The 17,664-nt window shown below is 43.0% G+C and overlaps 1 protein-coding gene across 3 annotated transcripts in view; it reads right to left on the bottom strand.

Annotated features, from left to right (window-relative positions):
- cdin1 (CDAN1 interacting nuclease 1) overlaps positions 1–14,728 on the bottom strand; it is a 51,616-nt gene extending 36,888 nt beyond the window's left edge. The window contains exons 1-6 of one of the 3 annotated variants that reach the window (XM_047610184.1): positions 14,588–14,728; positions 14,173–14,296; positions 5,371–5,416; positions 4,292–4,356; positions 3,388–3,448; positions 397–469 (exon numbers count right to left, since the gene is read on the bottom strand). In XM_047610184.1, coding sequence (XP_047466140.1) covers positions 397–469; positions 3,388–3,448; positions 4,292–4,356; positions 5,371–5,416; positions 14,173–14,273 — 346 coding nt within the window. In that variant the 5' untranslated portion in view covers positions 14,274–14,296; positions 14,588–14,728. Of the gene's footprint in view, positions 1–396; positions 470–3,387; positions 3,449–4,291; positions 4,357–5,370; positions 5,417–14,172; positions 14,297–14,409; positions 14,528–14,587 lie in introns of those variants that run through there. The other 2 variants (XM_047610185.1, XM_047610186.1) reach the window with 2 other exon arrangements.
- Between the last annotated feature and the right edge of the window lie 2,936 nt (positions 14,729–17,664).

A 17,664-nucleotide genomic window follows, 5' to 3' on the forward strand; every position in this document is an offset into this window, starting at 1 on the left:
GTGGCCTGCAGTAGGCACGGAGAACGGGAGGGGGGTGGAGGGTGGGGGAAGAGGAGAAGGCAGGGGATAGATGGATGCATTGGGGGATGAGGGAGGGCGAGGAAAGAAATCAGGGGCGTTATAAATAACACTGATGAGGTGAGCTAGCATTGATCCACACTGCAGTTGAGAGGTGGGTGGTCCTCCTAGTACTTAATTGCCAGTCATGTGCCCTGGGATGCAGCTACTACTAAACGCGGTCTATCTCTCATTAGGACTGGACAGGCTGAAAATACAGCAGCCAGAGTGGAATTGGGACTCAAACCGAAAGGGATTCAAAAGACAAAGTGCTACAATTAAGACTGATGGGAAGAATGATAGAAGGGACAGAGTGAGAAATGGAGAAGCGTTACTCACGCATTCCACCGTCCAGGCCCTGAAGGTACCTGTCCAGGATGATACGAGCCATCAGCGCTGGAGACAGATCCACCTTTACAGAGATTGAACGACAAAACCGAGGATTAGCCCTAATAAAAACACGATATGGGGAGTTCGTATTACTTCAAAACATAGGAATGCCAGAATTGTTATGCCTCTCTGGAGAACTGTCCCATTTACAAACCTGAATTCCACATATTTGGCTAGATGTGCAAACATAATTCAAAGAGACTAAGAATTACAGCAGTGAAACTGCACAGCCACTCCGCCTTTGGCTGATGTCACATAGATAATAATGATTGTAATGGTTCTAAATTATTTTCTTGCATCTCCAAACCTTCACCCGACTTTTGACAATCCCGGCACAAATTGCTCTTTGAAAGTCTCGCTTTTGCAATAACCTTTCCCACAGGAACAACGCATCGTCTATTACGCAGCCGGGCTACCTGGCTGAATTGCCTTTGCCTCTGTCAAAGAGAAAACCCCAGCCTCTCATCTTGTAAGAAAAAGCAGCACACTCTATGCCCAGGCAAGAGACAATGGAAAGCTTTAATCATAGAATGATCTCCAAGGCAAAACCGCAGGAACCAATAGGACACACCTGAGGGATTGTGGGAATGCGGTCCTTAATAGGGAGGACTGAACCTATGGCTGCAGCATGCTTTGAACACAAAGACACCTTGAGAGGTTTTTGGTTTGAGTGCAGGGAGAAGACCTGACAGGTAAGAGGACACTAATGACTGATGCCCAAAGTGTCTATCTGGCCACATTCGTATCAGCACGATGCAGCGTATGAATTCCTTACAGGGTGATAATGGACCAGTCATTATTATTACAGTCAAATTAACAGCCAACATACGTATGGAAATACATGTATTAGTTTTAAAGGCGTTTTCACAAGCATTGCATATAACCTTTAAACAATATGTACACTGTAAATTAGTCATTCACTAGATTTTTTTCCAGCCTACTCAGGATAAGGGGAATTAAAACATTGCTTTAAGACTTTGCCATTCCTAGCCACCTCATTATGAAACAACATTCTTCGAGCCAAAGATCATTTTTCCTCTTGTTAGCATAATTGGGGACCAAAAGTGAATTTGCCCTCAGCTCGCAGCGAGAATAGAGTGTTTCATCTTTCCTCTGATGCTTCCTAGTAACGCTGGGAGCAGAGACGCTTCTGTCTAAACAATGCCTTTTTACCCACAGTAGTGTTTGTTAACATCTCCATAATGTTGCACCACGAAAGCAGCATGTTAAAAAAAAAGAAGAAAAAAAAAAGGCCCGACGTGTCTATAATAATTAAGGGATGGGCGCAGAGTTTTATATCTTCATTAAGACCTTTGATAGCTTCTCAGATGTAGCATCTGTAACCTGCAGCTACAGCAGTGTCCTTCCTTCCCTATCATTTTTTTTTTTTTTTTACCATTTTTTTCTTCTCCCTTTCTTCTCTTCCTTCCTCTCTACCCTTCCCTTTGTGCTTATGGGCCTGCTCTCGATTCACACCTTTGGAAAAGACGAGAGCCTCCGATTGCTGGTAACATGCATCAGAGCTGACACATGAAAAATGGCAACATTACCAACGCTGGCCCAGCCTGAATAAGGACCACCTGATTAGTTCAGGTACTTGCATCTCCCTAATTTTCATATTAATCACGAGTCCATCTTCATTCCCAAGTCAGGCCGCGGCACTTCATGAGTTTAACATGTGACTAAGATTCACAGAGCCTTGAATTCTTGCTGAAAATAATTATTGTTAAGTAAAACTCTGGGTTTTATTAGCCCCCAAAGCTAATGGGTGTAACACATAGGACAGTGCAGTATTAGAGTACCAGTTCTGGTACTGTCAGCCAGTATGTTTTAGTAACCTTTGCATAAAACTCCCCCATAAAGCATGCAAAAAAACTGCAAATATAGGACCTTCATTCACGGATTCCTTCCAGGGGCAAAAACATATCCGTGAATAGTTTTCATCATTGTTAATCATTTTCCTCCGCTCAAGATATATTGTCTCATAAAGAGATGAAACTACAGCAATTAGCATTCTGGGAGACCACGAGTGCTTGGTTTAAATGTTAAGTAGCATATTAAAATGACAGTTAAATGGCTCATAGACAGTTATCTCTGTGTTGAATTTAATCCTTTTGAGAAGAAAAAAAAAATCACACGTCAATTAAATGGAGAATGAATAATGGCAGTTAGCTTTGAGGTAGCAATGACGCATGTGAACTGCTCTGATTTTAGATGAAGAAAACCTTAAATCCCACTGAATAGTGAAAGCGCCAATAAAAATTGAAATGCGTATTGAAATGTTGGAAGAAGTTGCACAGTCTACTCTGATAATCAAAATGAGACTGAGGCTAATGCAAGAATTTCCATATCCAAATTAATTATGACAATAATAATAATAATAATAATAATACTAATAGTGTAATTATCTCAAATTGACTATAATGAGTCTACAGTAATTCATTTGATACTACTCAAACAGAAGACTGACTGGGTGCAGAATAAAAATAAAAATAAAAAAAATAATAAACATAACTTCAGTCTTTAAAGTAACCTTACTGCAAGTACACAAATACCTCCCACCTACTATATTGAGTTTTGTACCACTGAAAAACTTGCTACTGCCCAAACCAGAGTCCAGATCCTACGCTGACCTTTAAGGTAAATAACTGATGAACTGATCAAGAGAGGTATTAACCGATGACCCCGTTCTCACCTGTCCGCAGTTTGTGGAAACTGAACCGCAATTTGGAAAATTACATAATAAAACACCAAAAGTATTTTCACATCTGCTTAATGGAGCCGAGAGCTAATTACATTAAATAATTGATAATAGACCATTTTACCAATTTTGGTAATGGCTAACAGACAAGGGAGAGAATCAACTGCAACCAAGTCCTGTTTATTCATAGAGTTAGAGGAGGGAAAAAAAAAAAAAGAAAATAAAGGTTAGGCTATTACCTCATTGGCCAACGCAAGCAGGACAGGAGCAGTGGGTTGTGCCTTGGCTTCACTCAGATACCTTCATTACAACAAAGAACAACAACAGCAGCAGTGAAAAAAAAAAGCCCACAAAGGCAGACAGAAGGGTAGAGGGGGATAGACCAGGCTAGCCAAGACATGCTAATGTCCCTGATGACTTTGCCCTGGGTGGCATATGGCAGGCACTGTGCGGTTAAAACAGCACTGCTTGAAGGGCTTCAAATTTCCTTGAAGCCAGACAAGCATATGATAGTTAGTTAACCCCTGCCGCCCAAAAACCCTTTTTTCCCTCGCCAGCTAAAACTGCAGCCCCCCTCAGATCTTACCCAGATCATCTCTGAGGTTTGTTGTTGTAAGTGGATTAGAAATGCATTATCCAGCCTAATTTTCCTCAGAACAATGGCCTAATAAGCTAGATAAAGGCTAATTGCAATATGCAAAGAGGATTTTCCCTGTACGGCCTGTTTTTTTCCCCTCCCCTTTATAGTTCAGCCATATTCATCGAATTACAGATAATCATCCCATCATAAGCCCGTGTAAGGCCAATGTCCGGTGATTGGTTCCTTATTTATTTATCTCCCTGCTCGCAGTTTTGACAAGGAGAACAGAGCTTCGGCTCAGCGGGTGCGAGTGGAGGTCTGGAATAAATCTTGAGGGTGGTGATTTGTTTGGTGGAGATTATAACTGTCATGGTGGCCCACCTACTCTAATGTGACTTTGGCGAGTCCTGTCCTCGGTGAGAGCGCGGGGAAGATGGAGAGCGTGAGAAAGACTTTATAAAAAATAATAATAGTAATAGACATTGGGAGGCAATAAATGGAGAGTGCTAGACAGAAGAGGGAAAGCAATAAAATAATATAATGTGCAGTAATAGAAGTAATACCTTTGGTAGTGGTTTTCAATAACATCTGGTGCATGGTGTCTTGAGATCGTCCTTTTGGTCCTTTTCTGGAACGCCAACGAAAAGGTAAATAACAGAAACAATGCAGATGATAATGATAACTTACATAAAAGCTGTAAAAATGATGCATGTGTAAAATTCTATTTAAGTAGAAAAGTGCTTTCCATTTCAGGTCCACCTGACTAAAATGCAGGCTTGTACAGCCTTGGTCCCTCCTTCGCTCACTATCCTGTGTGAACAAGCGCAAGCGATTTGGGGTCAGAGTAATTTCATTTCAATAAGTTCGCTCGAGGTCAAAGTGAGCCAAGGCAACCTTGTTCACGCACACCATCCCCCCCCCCTTCGAGCCTTGTATTCATTTCCCCCTTTTTGGATCAAACAGTGACATTATTCCACATACCACACCCTGACATTTCCATGCAATTCAATTGCCATCCTCGCCGAGAAGGAGGAGGACACGGGATAAAAGAGGAAGAGCATTGGTTAAAAACAACTTATTTAAAAACTACTACACAGAAAAAAATGTAATTCCGCAGAGACGGGCAGTGTGACTGACACCTGTCAGTGGGATGATAAATGACTCCATTTTCTGCCTGTGCTGCCTTCTGCCACTGGCGGCAGTGGCCATTTATCATCATCCGCTGTCAGCCGTGGAAAGCAGCAGTGACAGTGCGAGTCAGCAAACATTTAGCACACGCAGCCGCACTACACGGGGAAATTATTATTGTCAGAATAATAATGGTTTAGCATAATTTATTACAGGTCCACCAAATAAGCAGGGGCTAGATGTTATTAGACAGATGGATGGGAAGGCTTGGCAGACATCCACTGAGGCTCAGGCAGGCAAAGGCCCTCAACGTGAACGTGAAGAGGAGGAGGGGGAGGAGGAGGGGGGGGGGGGGGGGGGGGTGGTGGTGTGCGGAATAAACGGGGCTATGGTTGGGAGGGGGGCATCCTCCAAACCAATCAGAAAGCTGGCAGTTCAATTACAAAGAAATAAAGGGACATTCATCATTCAATTAGGCACCTGTCAGGGCTCACAAAGGAAGAAAACTTCTAACCTGGTACTCCAGGGAGAAGATGCTCAGAAGAGTGGACTGCGAGTGACTGGAACAAATAAAAGAAGGACAAAGTTAATTACCAGAGTGCATTGCGCAGAGACAAAGGGAGAGGGGAGCTTCAAAGCTGGGGCCAGCTGCCCTGTAATCTAAAAGAACATGAAAACAAGTGTGGCAAAGTTGTTCCAGATGAACACCTCTGACAAAGGATTCCTGCCACGACGGCGTGGGGGTAGAAGAAAGGGGGAGGTTGTGTGTGTGGTATGAGAGATGAGAAAAATATAGCCATTTTTTTTTTTTTTTTTTCCCCCATTCAGTCACACAGAGAATCTTTCTCTATCCTCTGTCCGTCCAGTAGAAACGCTGCAGCACGGAAGCAATAAAAAACACTTACTCACAGTCAGTATGAACGAGACCGGAGAGAAATGAATGATGTTCATGCAAATAAGTGACACGGTTCACGTTCAATTGCTAAGGGAAACACGGCCCTCGCTGGCAGTTACGCTGTCTGGTTAGGCCTCTTTGCAAAGTGGATGACCACAATGAGTGTCTGTGTTTGTCTGCGCCGTAGCACGGGACGAAGTTTTCCTCCTCCGACCGTCAGCGGTGGCATACGTTCTGGTGGTTCCCCTCCCGCTGCAACTGATGGGCTTTGAAAATGGAAACCTCCGCAGCACGAGGCGGCGACTCCCAGGAGTCGCTCAATTCCACGGGTTGCCATGAGCTACATTCATCTCCAGCTCCAGTCAATGTCAAACACCTGGCGCGGAGGCAAACCGGGAACACAGGCAGCTTCGGAAAGGGACTCGCAGCCCGTTTTTCGATGTCCCTTCGACGTCCCTCACCACGTCCCCACTGCATCCGCCGGCTGAGAGATGTAATTCTAATTGGCTGGCGCGTACCTCCACAGAGCGCATCAACAGAAAACGCGCACACACTGCTCTGGGTGGCCTCAAGTGTCCACACACTGCTCTCAAGTCACTTGACTGTTAAATTTAATGGACATTTTACTGCAAGTCACTTGAGAATGGCACAGTATGTAAATACTCATGAGCAGCTGAAGCGTCCAATCTGCATTAAAATATCGAGTCCACGCGGACCTTCAGCATCAATCACCGCGAACAATGAAACGACCGTGTGACGTCAGGACAAAGCTAAAAGGATCTCCAACATCGATTCCTGTCTGGAGTCTCCATCTGTGACCATTTCCAGATAAAAAAAGAAAAAAAAAACTCACCAACGATGTCACCTCCTTGGTCCTCCTTGCTAATTTCAAACCATTTAATTGCTCTGACTGGAGAACAACAAAATCCTCAACTTCTAAGCGGTCAACAGACAAACACAGTGTAAGAGTCACAAAGGAGAAGTGTTTGAAGATGCACACACTGCCACCTCAGCATTAATTTACTATGAGGCTCGGGGATGAAGGGGCCACTGCAATTAAGTGGCCCATTAAATGGTCAACTGTCAACATGTGGACACTTAAGGGAGGGGAAAAAAATTCTTCCACACTTCAACCTTGCACCTGAGCATTTTAACAACATTACAGCCTTATTGTTGGCATGGGACCATCGCCACCCTACCCCCGTCAGAGAAAGACATCTGTTAGGTTTTAAATGGATTACTCTCTATAATGAGCATGATTACTGCTTAATTGCTAAATCTATACCCTGTTAACTTTAAAGGGACGTAAACTGCTCTTAATATCTATAACAACATGCCCCGTTTCAAAAACGCCAAGAACTTCGGGGGGACTTTTGTTTTCCCTCCTTGTCTCGATCAAGATACGCAGACATAAAACTGAGCGAAAGCACCGCAGCGCTGAGAGGAATCAGATGTACGAAAACGTGACTAAACAATAAAAGGAACGAGAGCAACGTCACGCAGCAAGCGCAGACACCTGGATCAAAACCAGGGGTCGTCCGCATTTTACCATCAAGTTTAACACTGCTGTAACGCTTCTTTTTTTTTATCATTTAACAGACATTAACAGTAAGTTACTGCAGGATTTACATAAATGTATAGCCAACCTTTGCTCTCCTGGGCACATTATTCTCAGTTCATGTTAAAATATGAAGCCAATTGCAGTCTTAAAATGAGGACGTGATCCGCCTGCTGAACATGAGCGTTACAGTTTTACAGCAACTCATCCACCTCCTTGCCTTGTACTACTACCATTGAGGGTTTCTGTCTTATCTATAACGGTAAGAAAAGAAATTAATTGAAATTTCTTTGTCTTTTTTTAATGTTAAATAGGGTTAATGATTAGCATTTCTCTATGAAACATACATACTGTTGGTGTTTGGGTTATAATTTAAGATAATTTACAACCAATTATTGCATTTATGTAATTTATTTGTAATATTTTCATATTTTCTTATATTTATATTTCAGGGAAAGTGCATCTTTTAATAAACACATCTTGATATTTTAACGTATTGGTAAGACGTCAGGGTAAACATGCGAGTTAATTAATACCTTTTTTTTTTTTGTTTCACCAAACAAAGAACCGAAAGACAGTTTGACACCGCAGCCGCATCCTTACATTGACCTTTATGCGAAGGGAAGAAATGAAATTCCTCCCTCTCGGATATAATTTAGAACACGCAGGAAACAGAAGGTTGGGAGACAGAAGAGTGGTTAGGGAATCATTCACTCTCAACCTAATTACCCTTCCTTACAACATAAGACGGAACATTAATATGCACTGGCACCCAAAATAGTAAAGCAGCAGATTAAATTAAAAACAATTAGGGACTTTCACTTTGTCACAGAGCTGGTATGGCTGCCTGGTCATGGCTTCAGGCTCTATTAAGCTAGGATATCCACTGGTCACGAATTCCACAAATTCAAGTTTGAGCCTCGCATGTGTATTCAGAGTGCATCGGCGTCTTAAACGTGCAGGGAGGGGGGACAGAATGAGGCGAAAAGCCTTGAAATTCCCATCAACCTAATTAATAGGAGATGAGGGAAATTCAAGCTATCAATTATATTCAGAATCTTCCTATTTACAAATAATTAATTATAAACAATAGCTGTAATTTGGGTAATGAAAGCCACCTGGCTAATGGCATTGGTATCATATGCTGTGACAGTACTTAGCATTTGGTGGATCTGCATGCAGGGAGTGTTGCATGGCGCGACTCTTCGGGGCATGGAGCTGGCTAATTGAGGCACGGCACATATTTTTACTAACGGCCATGAAACCATTTGCAGAAAAAGGATGAAATGACTTAGGAAGTGTAAGAAAATATAGCTCGGTTTAAATCTCACTTTCTGCTCATATCCACACCTATATAAGTAGAAAGAACGCTCCCTCAGCATGTTTAAGATTTGTACAAGATCTAAAGGCCTCATTCAAGCGAGAGTGCAGACAATAATATATTAAGCAGTTACTTTCCTATACATCAATATTTTATAAAGTGCAAAACAGCTGAATTTGGGCTCGGTATGCAAATGCTGCTAATTACACATGCTGATAGGCAAAATGCTAACATCTGTTTCTCAGCTATGCCTACCGTCATCAGCGGCAAAACAAATGTGTAGAGAGTAAAAAAAATAAATAAATAAATGAAATCCTTACGCATTAATGTATAAATGTGATATATTTTGACAAGAGATAGAAACAAACACAAAGCGCAGTGTGTCACGGAGCTTCGAACAAATACTTGCACACTGAGCACACGTGTTTACAGTTCGAGTTAGTTTTACTTTGCTCTGTAAAACAACCGTAGCCTTCTCTCTGGTACGATTAATGTGAAGTGATGAGAGTTGATTTTAAACGTGTAATCATTTTTTTTTTTTTTTTTTTAAATCAATAATTTCTCTGACTTTGCTGTATTCACTGATGGTCACCCCCAGTCTCCACAGTAACACCTTCATGCAGAAGTCCATAGAAACCTACAAGCCCTTAGGGGGGCCACGGACAGAAATAGTTTTTGCAGCGGCACAACATGGGCATCTCTCCGCCTACTATTATCTTAATAGATGAAAAATACGACCTCTACGCAGCCTCTTTCACTTTATTACAATCTTTAAAATTTCTGTCCGCTGAGGTGCCCCGAGATGTCAGAACCGTTACCTAACGGAGGCAAAAATGGCGAGAAAGTCCCTACAGTCACCACTCTAATTGTGATTCCTCCTGAAAGCTGGGGATCTTCACAGCTCCGTTCGTGGCAAAATATGTTCTAACTATTATGGTGTGTCGCCATTGTTATAATGTAATTACTGTCACTGCTGCTTCTGCAAAGGCTCATGGAAAACTGAAAATGAGGTCCGTGTTATCCGTCAAATGGCGAGCGTCCACCGGTCTGGCAAAGAAACACATTACGCTGACCAATTGCCTACTCCCCCAAGCGTGGCTGGGGAACTTGTACCATTCTGGGCAATTTGTTTCATTCTTCTGCTGCAATTGATCCCAGTATGCAAAGAGAACCTCGGGCAAGGGACTCCACTATAGCTGGACTGCGGTACTCTGGGATGTAAGTTTCCCTGAGAGTTTGTATGACTGTGGGAGTACAGGGGGGGGGACATTCATGGTTACCCAACTACAGCAGATATACTGCGCGTTGGTTTTACTTGCAAAAAATAGCTCATATTCCATTGTCAAACATTTGGAACAACTAACATCTTATTCTGGCTTCCAATGGAGCAACCACATAACTTTCGAGAGAGTGTCCCGTATAATCACTATAAGCCGTACCTACCTTGAGCTGCTTACCGCAGTGTTTTTTGTTCAATGAGCCAAAAAGGCTTTACAATCTTTAGAGTGTGCTTGGACAACGTCCCTACGATATGAGGAGGAAGTAGTCATTCCTGTGCTTCCTAATCAAGTAATTGATTGCATCTATTATTCATGAACTCCTTAGCCTGACATGAAGTTGTAAACTCAGCACAGCTTCTCCTCTTTCTACATCCCTCCTCTCCGCTTACACTTCATTCATCCCTTCACCCTTCCAGTGCTCATCTAACCACATAAAGCTGTGGAATTAGGTTGCCAGCCTATCCGCCTTCAAGGGTTGTACCCCTAAGCCCCAACTGCCAGTTTGTGTTTTGTTCAATACGTGCAGGCAGAAGTGTGAGGCCGCGCACTGGAAGCCGCCGGGGCTGCCCCCACCGGCTCTGCACTTGATCAGTCTCTGGGTAATGTCATTGCCACTTCCAGCCTACAATATAGCTGTGGAATACTTCACGCGAGCTACACCGGAACAACTCAATTGATTCCAGTGAGACAGTTGTGGAAATATCCCGGTTAAATATAGCCACGGTCCAAGACTCAAATATATTTAAAATGTTAGTAATGATTATTGGGCACGCTGTATGTTTTGGGTACCCATAAAAAAAAAAAAAAAAAAGTTATACATTTATCTTTTAAAAACAGTCATATGTATAAATTTAAAGGTGAGAACAAATAACTAAACTACCTCATACAGTTAAGACAAGCTGACAACCCTAACCCTAAACTAAGAAGCTGAAATGAGAGATAAACGTAGGGATTCTTTACGAAAAACATAATTTCTTATAATCTATCACGCCCTTTAAAACTAAATACTTAAATATCTTGCGAGCTTAATACATTTTGCCTGGCGTGAATCCTTAAGTTTAAACAGCACGTAAACAAAGAGGTAAACACTGCAACCGCAATAAATAATCAATGAGCAGGTCCCTAGGCTTCATCCCGAGATATCACCATCAAAAACAGTGTCTGTAGCCAAGAAATCACCATATCAATGGCACATGCCACGACAACCCTGGCCCGCGCTTTCCTCCCGGAGATCATGCTAGATAAACCCCAAATAACAGAGAAATTAACAAATGCTTGACATTTGCTCAACATCCATTATTCTGACACTTCTTCAGAATTTCAAAAGGCTGAACGCATGCTTAATCAACATTCATATTCCCAGAGCGCACTCCGGCACCATATTGCAGCCCGCCTCAGTGCTGATGAAAACGGCACATTAGGGCCCGATTCGAAAAACGTTCAGGGACTCCTCACCAGGGAGCTTTGCATGTGTGTGTGTGTATATGTGTGTGAGAATAAAAGAGAGAGAGAGAGGCACTGGCTGTATTTAGAGGGGAGGGACGCTTCACACTTTACTGTTTAAGCATTTTCCAAAACAAGGGCATCTGCCCCCTTTTTTTTTTTTTTCCCCTCACCCTCCTACTCGCGTGACTGTGAAAACCATATGAGGAGTGAGCTGAATGGCATTTTAAAGGGAGGGGGGGAGTGATCATTACATCCAAATTCATTCATAATATAGCACAGAAGGACACAGAGGACTCGCACCTTCCCTCCCTCTTTATCTTGCCCTCCTTGCACCGACTCTCTCTGGGGACGAATGGTGGAAGGACTGGGCTCCCCTCTAGACCCAGGGGAAGTCAGGCAAGGCCTCAGAGAGCAGCACATCATTTCCAATTCTAATATGTGGCAAGAGAAGGACCTGATGGGACTCATGTCACATTTTTTCCCCGCGCCGGCCTGCGATGAGCCCTCCCGCCCCATACGCCCCCCCGCCCATGCTGCCTAGCCACAGTCCAGATACCAGACAGGACACCACGGCTGGCTAAGAGGAGGGCAAGGAAGATAGGGCAAGAATGGGGGTTGATATTTGCATGTCCCTCCATTGTGAGTGGGGGTAAAAAGTGACAGCACCGTGTCCAATTCTTTTCCCCCCAGAGCAGCTCGGGCCCAGCAAGAGAGGCCAGGCTGACAGATGACTCCCAACATCTGTGTTATGCAGCCGTTACAGATGAGGGACTCCACATCGCAATCTCTCTCTTTCTATCTGTCTATAGGACACTCCCTCTCTCCTCCCACTAACCCTTTTCACAGCGCGACCAAAAGACTGACAGACCGTCCGTGGAAATTACCTTGAAACGGTCTGTAATAATCATTTTGTTTAAAGTTTACATTTCTTCCCCTTTGAGTCCCCAATCAAAAGCAATGACTATGAAATGAACTCACTCTAGCATTCATAGACCCGAGGACAATGGCTACCCCCACTGAACTATATCGACATTTTATTAAGTTAATTAATGTTTTGATATGGTCACAGTGTGAATAGAAACGGTCAAAATCTACTTCAATTTTTATGTGTATCTGCAATTTGCTCACAAACTCTCATTTATCCAGAGGAGGACTTATAAAGTGACTGAATGGTACCATCATACCCGTTATGATTTCAGATCATATTAAAACGCAGCCTCAACTGCAAATTAATTAGTTAGTTAATAAAATTATCATGCTGTAAGCTTAAAAAAAAAACCATTCTGATGCTTATACACCATGACAAAATAATAGGCATATAAATATGACACATGGCTCCGTTATGACAAGTGGTAGACAACACATGAAGTTACAGTTCACTTAACATTGTTTGCAAATCACAGAATACAAGGCGAAATTATATGATTTCCATATGCCTTTTTTCTAACTCCTTGACTATTATAACCAAACCACTCAATTGCCCATCTCTTCAAAGCGCGCTTGTCCACAACAAACCCCGAACCCCCTCCTCCCTCCCAACCTCAGCCCTGGCAGCCCCAGCCTGGCCAATATTTACGCAGTGGCAGGGCTCCCACACGGTCCGAGGGGACAGGAGGGGTGTGGGGCGGGGGTGGCTGACTGCTGTGCCTGAGCGCATGCTAAGAGATGATGGATGGCCTAGTCGATATGTTATGTCTTAAGAGCCTGATTTCCTGCCAGTCCAATCACTAACCCTCCAGAGCCCAGCTCAGCTGATTGGACAACCAGAATAATTTCGCAGGCTGTGAAAACACTGCTGCCGTGCCTGTCTGTCAGGCCCGGTGACGAGACTCAGGGATTTTTAAAGAGCAAGGGCCTCCCCGAGATTGGTTATGGTGAAGGAAATAATAACAATAACCAGCAAGACTAAACAAAAGAGCAAGCACCTCCGGGAGAGAGAGAGAGAGAGAGCATGCAGAATTATTGGAATGAAAACGGTCCAGTGTTTTCCTTTAATTATTACACCCACCAGTACCACCTTTTTTTAAAAAAAAACAAAAAACAAAAAAAACATTTGGACTGTTTGCTTAAGACAGTGTGGATTAAGAAACCAAAGGGAAAAAGGAAACTCAAATTAAACATAATGACTACCTCCTTGAGTGGGCGACTACACATTAACGATATTGAATGCACCTCATACCCATGACATATTCTGTAAATGGTTGATGGGTAGAACAAAGGCGAGCTAAAGCTCCACTCGGTCCCCCATGGGGACCTGATACCTTCTTCTACATTGGTGATTAGGGCTCAATGGAAGTAGGGAGAGCCAAATACATGCGACTTTGTAAGTGACCTCGACGGGATCAGCCATGGTGTCCTGGTGGCCTTGGGGGATTACACATGTTACATTCAATAAAGTGAGGGCCCTCAGTGTCAAGGAGAAAGGCAAACACAACCATTAACCTCTCTCTTCGATTGCTGGACGCGCAGGCGCTGCATGGCAATACACGGGCTGATGCTGCGGTGCAAGCCCATACAGAAACCTGTGTGGAATTAATTAGTGATCATAACAAGTGAATTAGATGGGATTAGAAATGTTTAATAACAGAAGATAAAAATGAGGTGGGGGGTATAAATGACGCTACTGTTGGGAGTTGAAGTCATTACTGAATTTACCTTAACATGCTCTCATGTATTCAGATGACTTCTCTATAATCGCATCTGTTGTGTGCTCAAATTGTCGTCATATTGTTAGGAGACGCTCCACAGAGTGTTTTCACGCACCCACATTTAAAATCATCTCACAAAATAAACGACGTCTTGTCTGTAGCACTTACTTTGGAAATCTGTCCTTCAGCATCTTCATACATTGCCGTGTTGGTCTCAGCTGTTCTGTGTATCTCACTATCTCCTTATATTCAGCTCGAGACAGTCTCATCTTTGATTAACTGTTGTGTCTATCTGTACAACAAAAAAAGACACGAGAGTCAGATTAATTCGTGATCTTGCAGGGATCTGGTTTCACGAGCAACATATCATGTGACTGGCAGCTGTCAAAAACAGCTGTAACCTACCGGCAACGGCGCTTGGTTAGAAAACACAGCGATATGTTACGGCTAACGCGACACACGAATAACGACATTAAACATCTTGTCTCATGTTTCATTAGTTATTGCACGCGCACAGTTCGTGACATGATGTTAAAAAAAAATACTCCGGAGCCGTAAATAGCACGTAAAGGTGCTTGTTTACCTGTGATTCCTAACGCCTGAAGAGAGTCCCCGTTAGCTGCTTCCCGCTAGGAAGTTGAAGAGGTGACTTTTGTGTGAACAGTGCGCTGATTGGACGATTCCTCGCTGGCGCTGAGTATACCGGCATATGATTGGTTGCTCCGCAGCACGAGGCGGCGTCAATATTAAAACGTGTTGCTCACTGTGTGACTGCACTGGATTTCTCATGAGCTGCCAGCGACGCATACGAAAAGCAGGTATCAGTAGTAAAGGCAGTCCTTTAACGCAAGTATTTTTCTTCCAACTGTTGTTGGAATTCACTCATTTATTCAAGGAAGAAGCGTGTAACAGAGACATAGAGGCGCAGGGATAGGGAGAAAGGAGGGTTTAATTCCGTATGTGAATTACAGTTTAGCTAATTGTGGCAGAGGAAACCATTTGTTGTTGCATTTATTGATGATGACAGCAGAGGAATATGCAGAAATTGACAACTTGTATTTTTGATGACTCCCAAAACGATTTAACTTTGGCTTTATCTCAATTTGTTACTGCAGCCGAGAGGCGGAAGTAAAAATAAACAGACTGAGATAGGACCAAACTGAATATTTAAAATGAACACATAATATTCCCTTGGCAGTGCTGGGGATTTTGACAAAACTTCAGTGGCCCGTTTTTTGTGTATACATTGCTGCACTATTTAAAGCTTTACGTGCAAGAGATTGAAAGGATTAAAACGGGAAATTATACAGAGAGAGGCAAACAAAGCATTCTTATATCTTAACTCCGGCCCGTGTGAATCAGTGGTTAGTTTCCATTTGAAATTTGAGCGTGTCACCTTTGCCAACACTGAGTCAGGGTTGAAGATTGCAACTGCGCGCCCTTGATCTTCTTTAATTTATTCCTAAAAGCCTACAGGAGGTTTCACGTGTTACTCCCAGCCATGGGCTCCAGAATTATCCACACCTTTTTCACCAGGTAGTGCTAGAAAAATGACAGCTGCAAAAATATGTAATGACATCTCATGGTACACCGCAGGAGAAAAGACTCAAATATTTCATGAGATAATGTTGAATTTAAAGAACTCAAAAGAACAGCTGTAACATTTTCGGCTGAACTTCTGGTATTCTATCAGTATTTGGATTTTATTGCTTCTGGTTGGGCTGTTGATTTTAGACGACACTGGGATAGGACTAATTCTTTAAGACCCAATTTGTCAAATACATCCCTTGAGATCAATATAATTTTACAATGGCATTATTGCGTAATTAGTCTCCGAACAGTGCTAAACCTCAGTGCCTAATAGATTTTCTCTTTAATGTTTTCCATTTAGATACAGATACATGTCCTATATTTTCAGTCCATTTCATGTTTTTTTTTGTGTGTGTGTTTTCTAAAAGAAGGGGAAAAAAGAGGCATTGCCATTCTCTCCCAAAAAAAAAAAAAAAAAAAAAAATCAAATTGACATTATTGTGTGCGAGCCTGAACGACTATATCAAATAATTCTATGGTGGAGTTAAACATTCTTTTGGTTCTCTTCATTGTGGGTGAACAATGTGTCGGTGAGCGGAAAGGCTTTATCTGACCTATGGCGCATCAGAAAATAGAGCTCATTGTTGTTGGGCAGTGTAGTATGATGTCTGAGATGAGCTGAGGTCTCGGGCTCTGTGTTCAGCGGCACAGTCCCCGGGTCTGAAAGGGCTCGGCGCTCTGTGGTCGCTACAAAAGGGAGCTGTGTAGTGGGATTGGTATGGCCAGATAAGATCAGGGCCTCTGAGGAAGTCTGGTCTGATTGCTACAAAGGGCTGAGGTCAGGGGCAGGAGGAGCAGTTTACTCATCTAGGTATCAGAGGATCAGGGGTTTTGGTGTGGAGCCGCGTGTGTAATAGGTATAAAAGGATCAGTGTAATGTGATGGTATAAAAAGATAAAAATCAGAGAAGGGGCTGGGAGGCTGTGTACTGTAATGGCTCCAAAAGCCGGGGGATCAGATATTTTGCTCGGGTCTAATCATGTGCTGGTGTGTGCGCGCACACCCTCGCGTTGAATAAGTTTGCGTCAGGATGGATCTTTGATGACTATGAGAGGCACAGTGGACTGTGTGTGAGCTGAATGAGGCAGTGGAAGGGATGCAGGGGGAAGGATGCAGAGGGATAGATGAGTGCCGTGGAGGCTGTGTGTAAACAGGGCAGTGGTACACCCAGTGTCGTTAACCAGCTGTGAAGCCTGCACACAGCAGGAGATGAATTTACAAAGGATGTCTCCCTCTGATATCCAGGAGATGCTGCACTGATCTCTGCTCCAGTGCTCTCGGCGCACCATTGTAGTGCTAAGCACTGTGCCACTAATGGCACTTATATACCTTAATGCCTGGAAAACATTTACATTTTGCTTGCAGCGGGGGGAAAGTGTGCAACTCCGAAGGGGAGGGAAAGCGTGTGCGTGCATGGGAAATTTGTTTTTTTTTTTATCAACAGTATCTTCAGTCGATGAATTTAAGATTTGTGAGGCTGCGTAATTTCCTTTACTCATCACGCAGTTTAAGGAAATTGCGAGCCCTCCCATGCCTTGCACATTAGTCCCTCCTTACCACACCAAGTGATATTACTCACCATTCAAAGAGAGCATTTTGTTACCATAGATTGTCAGCATTACTGTCATAATAGTTCCTTTTTTTTTTTCTTTTTTTTTTTTCCATTTGTGAAGTCGGTGACTTCACTCCCCTCCACCACAGAATTGCTCTCCAATCTTCAGGGAGTCTGGGATCTCGGCTCTAAAAATCACAGTTTAAACATGAGGCAAACCATAACCAGGAAATGCCTGTAGTATTAGCAAGGTATCGGATTCATGCATCTCCCTTGTACTGCATGACTGCCACTGAAAATCCCACATCCATATTTTACATCACGGAAGACAAGACGCATGTGTTTCGCCCAAGCTTTCAAAGCTGTTTCTTCCATTTATTTTATTATCCTTTAATGAATTTAATTAGGGGACATGTAATTAAATGCAATTGCGCTCACCCTGAGCACACACACACATACACATTCACGTGCACGTGCAAACGCACATGCACATTTGGCAGTAAATCGCTCAAAACAAC

This window comes from Mugil cephalus, chromosome 17 (genome assembly GCF_022458985.1).
Source record: "Mugil cephalus isolate CIBA_MC_2020 chromosome 17, CIBA_Mcephalus_1.1, whole genome shotgun sequence".
NCBI classification, from domain to species: domain Eukaryota; kingdom Metazoa; phylum Chordata; class Actinopteri; order Mugiliformes; family Mugilidae; genus Mugil; species Mugil cephalus.